The 6,000-nt window shown below is 36.8% G+C and overlaps 1 protein-coding gene across 1 annotated transcript in view; it reads left to right on the top strand.

Annotated features, from left to right (window-relative positions):
- The window catches only part of NUP133 (nucleoporin 133), a 29,681-nt gene extending 25,073 nt beyond the window's left edge, over positions 1–4,608 (top strand). The window contains exons 24-26 of the mRNA XM_069010258.1: positions 823–887; positions 3,181–3,269; positions 4,251–4,608. Coding sequence (XP_068866359.1) covers positions 823–887; positions 3,181–3,269; positions 4,251–4,387 — 291 coding nt within the window. The 3' untranslated portion in view covers positions 4,388–4,608. The remainder of the gene's footprint in view (positions 1–822; positions 888–3,180; positions 3,270–4,250) is intronic.
- The last annotated feature ends 1,392 nt before the right edge of the window (positions 4,609–6,000 follow it).

Below are 6,000 nucleotides of genomic sequence, written 5' to 3' on the forward strand. Positions count from 1 at the left end.
TTCATCTTCACTTCCCATTTATAGTCTAGAGTTTCTTTTTTAGAGCCTTGCTTCCCTACAGGCTGTCTCTAAACAGGACAAAGATCAGCTGTTTTTAGAAGCTTAGTTCTTGTGTCTTCCCTCTTGGCAGTTTCACTGATGGTCATGAGGTAATGTGGGATAGTCACCACTTTTTAACATGTAAATAGCTTTGAACCACAGATTTGCCATCTGCTTTTTTTCCAACTGTATTTTTTTTCATCTAAATTAAATAAATGCTACTCTAAACCCATGAGATGTAGAATTTTTTTCCCACAGATGTTCAAACTTCTAACAACTTGTGTAGAACCATTCAGCACAAATTGGAGGTAGTAGTTTCTGTGCAATGAAGAAACTGCCCTTTTCAAATCATATGTGTATCTTTGAAGATATTTACTAATATATTCATAAAACATATCCTAATGTGAACACTAATGCATGTTAGTTAGCTTGGCCGTAATGAAAAAAGAACTTTAACTTCAGTCATCATTTAGCACATGGTAAAATAAAATTTGCCTAGAATACAATGTTTTACAAATTGGTATTTTAAAATGTGTTGGTCTTCAGCAGCTGAGTGGTGATATATTGTAGAAAGTCTGAATCCATGTTTTCAAATGGAAACAAACAGTGTTTGGTGTTTCAACAGTCCAATCAGATCACCTGTTAAAACAGCGTATGTTAAAAATTATGTTTGGTGATTGAGGAATCTGATTTATTGGTGCAGTCTGTGTGACAGTGATTATTTCTTTGTAGAAAACCCAAAAATTTTAGTTTGCCTGTCTTTTCTCTTTATATGAATTGAAGGAAGAAGAAGTGGATGTAAATGATCTTAAACTTAAAATTCTCTGTAAGGCTCTCCAAAGAGATGGGTAAGTACAAATATAAGTTATTGTGATACAGCTTTTCCAGAATTATATTTTTGTGTACTATTCTCTAATTCACCAAAAAGATTTAATTTCATAGGATAAGGTTAGTAAAATATAATGTATCTGATCAGAACATATATTCTTATTTGTAAAGTGAAACTCCAGCAAAAAAAAAAAATCTGCAGTACTTTGTTGGTTTATCTCACTGGCAACCTAGTATGCAGTCCTGGCACCTGACACAGAAATGAACCCATGCACCTTTTGTTCTTGAACCCTATCTTGAGGTAAAAGAAGTGACCAATGCTGAACCTTTTTTTTTTTTTTTTGTCCTTTGAAACACCTCAAATAGAAGCTTTTTATTAAAAGTAACATAGGCATAGGTGACTCCTGCAAGCTTTTATTTCGCTTGGGTTTTGCCATTGAACCACACTGGCAATTTCATGACCTTTTTGAGTTAAAGCTGCATTCTTGGCTGTGAGAGATCAAAGCCTAAATAGTGCTTAGAAGAGCCACTCATGGATGTTCAAATAAAGGCAGAATCCAACTGGTCACAAGGATCTTCTCATGATGCAGTGGTGCTGTTCTCCCCCAGGTTAAATAGCTCAAATGGCATTTCCTCGCTTTCTTTTCTAACTTTCAGGAGTCTTCTGCCTTTCCTAACTCCTATCTATGGTCCAGGAGGGACCCAAGGAAGAAAAGATGAGGAGAGAACACATTCCAAATGCACTGTGCCATTTGTGATTAAAATGGAAATAAGCAGCATTTGGATTCACACTTACGCATAGGATAGATTCCAAAGGACCGTGGTGTCTAGGAAATAAATTCCTAATTGCATAACTAAGTTATGTGCACATATAACACAAATAACAAGCAGAAAGAGGTTCACACTATTCCAGAACTCCTACATGACACCAGTCCAGTTATTGGTTTATGACCTATCTACCCTGGACAAGCACAGGGTTTTGAATGTAGCACAGTTCAAACACATATAATGCTGACAAGATTTTGGCCACCCTGGCAGCTAACCAGGTGCAATTTGAGATGCTGACTTTACACCGAATAGTGTGTAGAAAACTTGGTGTCCCAGCTGAGCTCACAAAGGCTTACAGAGAGGTAGTGTTAACTTTCATCTGTGTGCAAAAGTAAGCATTCAACATGTTACAGTACCTGCTTTTAAGGATGGCCTGTGGTTTCTAGCTTGAGGGCTACAGATGGTGGTAAGGCTCTTGGGTAGGATGGAGAGCCTTGCTGAGTGTGCACCTGATGTTCTGCTAGTGTCCTCACTGTCCTCCTCTGTGCCCAACAGGAGGAAATCTCCCTTCCCTCCCTCCTTTCCTCACATGCTTCCTAACAGAATTAAAGATGTAATCCTAGACATTTAGGAGCTGAAGAGGCATCCAGGGTAAAACCAGTGAAGTACAGAGGATTTGTCAATAATAGCTTCTGGATCCAGGTCCAGATCTGTTACAAGCATGTCCCACTGGCCCATGGTAGTTTAGGGAGTGATATGAGAGCCAGTGTTGTCTGACAGCTTAGCACATGGAACAGGAAATTTTAACAACTCAAATGTTAGAACCACAGCAAAACAAGCTGGTGTTGACTTAAAACTGGTACATATAAAGCTCTGCAAGGATGGGAAATTGTCATTTAAAACAATCTTCCTCTTAGAAAAATCTGGGATTTTTTTGTATCACAGATGAGACTGGCATTCATGAGTTTTCACATTTAATCACAAAGGAGACAAACTATTTGTTTTGGGACTGTGTGTGCTGTTACAGGCCTGCAACTTAGATTCTGCAGATTTTTTCCTCCTTTCTCAATGTTTGATTTTTGTTTTATTTTGATTTTTTTTCACATTAGAGAATTGCTTCTCTTGCTTTATTCTACCAAGAAAATAAATCTACACGTTCATCACCTCAGTTGTAAAATATAATTACTGAGAATAGGTAGTTCTTATCTCAGTGGATAATACTTTTATTTTATCAAAGAAATAATGTTGTTTGGTTGGAGTTTTTAATGGTTTAGAAGATGGGAAACATTTCTGTTCTCCTAACTAGACTACATTATAATAGTGCAATTTCATTCCAGTTTTACTCTTGTAATAAAGACTAATTAATACAAGGTAGAAAAAACCTTTTGCTTTGAGCTATAACCAAGCACATAATGTTTCCATGTGGACATGTATTAATCACCTTTGATAATCTATCAAATTTTCCTGTGGTTTTTTTTTTTCTTGTTAGTTTTCCTAGTATTTTGTCTGTGCAATTCTTTCCCCAAATTATTCTTTGACTTGCAGATGGTCCTGTTCAGATGGTAGAGATGATCCAATTGAAGCATCTAAAGATAGTATATTTGTGAAAATACTACAAAAGCTATTGAAAGAAGGTAAAGTGGACTTAAATATAATTTAATGTCTTGAAATTGTTGTTTCAAAAGCTGTTTAAGATCAACATTAGCATGTAAAAGTAGCATTAATAAATTCTCAGAGTAATAAAAAATTCATTCCAGTAGACGGTTAATATCATACGGAGCTAATTTTATCTCTGTAACCTGTTCAGGGGGGTAAGAGATGAGCAGATTTCTTGGTTATAATCTTAGTATTCTAAAGTTATTTGCTCAGTAGGGCACTCAGCAGGTTTTTAGCAGTTGCTTACTGTGCAGTAAAGTAGGTCTTCTGGAAGTAAATATGTATCTTCTGTAAGATCCAGGATAATAAATAATTGACTATCACTCAGAAGAACTTAATCCATTTTAGCCAAAATGGTTTTTTCCTTTTGTTTTCCGTTTCCAAAAGTTTAAAAAAAAAAACAAAACACCTCCCATTTTCCACTTAAAGCTGACTATAGGAAGTTATGGCTGTGAAAGTTACAGCTGGAAGAGGGAGAGAGAGGAGGGAAGCAGCTGAGAGTCAAAGCCTGTTTTAAATATTACTGCATAGAAACTTTTCCCAGAACAGAGAAGGCTTCACGTGAAAAATACAAGAATTAAGTTCTTCAGGACAGTTCTGTGTTCAATCCTGTCAATTTCCTTGCATTTGTAAGATTTGCACACCCTACCCTGAACTATTGCAACTGATACATAGTTATTGTATAACTCAGGTTTCTTTCCTCTTTCTTTTATTTATTATTATTTTTATTTAGGTAAAGTTTATTAGGTTTAATTATTAAATTATTGAACTCCGGGTAAAGAAGAAAATTAACTCTGTTTTACAGGCTACTTGAGCTTTATTGTATTTCTTGACATGTATAACAGAATCAGAGCTTCCCAAATCCTCTGAGGCAGGCACAGGCGTTTACTCAAAAATGATATTAACTGCTCATGCAAAGTGCATTTATCAGTGTTGTAATAAATGGGTTTGTATTGTAGGAGTTCAGCTGAGTGAGTATTTACCAGAGGTGAAGGACTTGCTTCAAGCAAATGAACTCGGCAACTTGAAATACAATGCTTACTTCGAATTTGTGTTAAAAGCAAACTATGAACTCTACGTTCAGGGACAAGCATGATTCTCACCAGGGTTTTTTAATACTTTTTCTAAAGAACTGTTGAATTCATGGGTACTTTTTAATGTTTTGTTTGGTTTTTTACTAAAACTTTGTGATAAAGTCTGTATGAGTAATGTATTTGGTCTTAAATGTATAGACACTGATGCTTTCATCAGGGGAGGCAGAGTTGTGTTTTCAGGCAACATAAAAATAAAGTTTTTGTTTTCTGTGCCTTTCATAAACTTGCTGGTTTTTTCTGTGTCTTGATTAGCACATGTCCTGTCTGAGACTGGGGTACACACACACAGGGTGAAATGCAGGGACTCACTGCAGAAGATGGGAAACTTGTGTTGTCACCACTGAGGCTGTGATTTCAGTTCAGAGAAAACACTGAACACGTTCATGCGAAGTGACTGTGTACATTACTTAAGAAACAACTGGTTATTCTATCAGATAACTCCACTGTTTCTTTGTACAACACCTTTTGCTGTAAAAAACTGGGTAATTTCAATTTTGCCTTAAAGGTTACTTGCACAAAAAGGATAACTGACTTGTCACTGATCACTCGTCTGTGACAGAAAGAAATAAAGTACAGCTCTCATTTGAAGTCTTCTGGTCCAGTAAATATACTATTCTTTCAGTTCACATCTGTAAGATTAAACTTTTCCCAAACATTTTAGTATTGTATCCATTTAACTTCCCTTTAAACTATTTCTAGCATACATGTAAAATGGGATTAGCAGCTCGCCATGCAGTCAGTGACAGCAACTGCTTGTGCCTAAGCTCAGAAGAAACCTCGAAAGCAGTTATGAAAGTGTGGGAGTACAGCATGATCTTCCTTACTTCCATGCCTTGGTCTTTACTGGTAGGCACTACTAATTTCCATTTATCCTTTTTAGCCCCAGTTAGTTCTCTGACATGGGAATAAAAAATAAAAAAATTCAGTTTCTCAATTATTCTGATTGACAGCAGAATTTAGTCTTTTGATTAAAAAAAAGTCTTTCAATCGCAGTCTGATGTGTTGCACCTTTCTTTTGCATGTCGCTGAAGAGACAGAAACTGACTGGAGAGCAACTTGCATGCCCTTATGTTTTACTTGTCTGGCTCCATGCCTGCTGCAATAACTTGATCTAACAGCTGAGAAGGTCAGAAGTTAAACTGGTTGAAGAGAATCCAGTTTCTAGTTTTAAAAGCACAGCTCCCCTTCCGTGGCTTCCCCTCCTCCCTGTACTAATACAGTAAGCTGGGCTGAGAGTCTGAACATGTTTGGAAGAATACATTTATCTAGAGAGGTTCAAACTAATATGGGAAAGAAATGCACTAGCAGTCATCTTCTAAGATTGTTCTAAGCAGCGAACTTTGCTCTTCTCCAGTCTTGTATGGCTGGGAAGTGTGAGTGGAACTCCCAGCTACAGCTTCAAAGGAATTGTTCATTTAAAGCCTTGGAAGAATTCCACGTGTTCGCCTGAATGTCACTTTGATGGTGCTCTCACGTTGGTAAATTTAGCGGGGTTTGGGGGGAAAGGGACTCATGGAATAAATGATTGCTTGCCCCTGCCAAAATATGTTCTGCCTTAACTTTTCCCAGACTCTTAAATTTTGCTTGAAGAGGAATCTCTTTAATTGACTGTCCA

The sequence above is a fragment of the Aphelocoma coerulescens genome, chromosome 3 (assembly GCF_041296385.1).
Source record: "Aphelocoma coerulescens isolate FSJ_1873_10779 chromosome 3, UR_Acoe_1.0, whole genome shotgun sequence".
NCBI classification, from domain to species: Eukaryota; Metazoa; Chordata; class Aves; order Passeriformes; family Corvidae; genus Aphelocoma; species Aphelocoma coerulescens.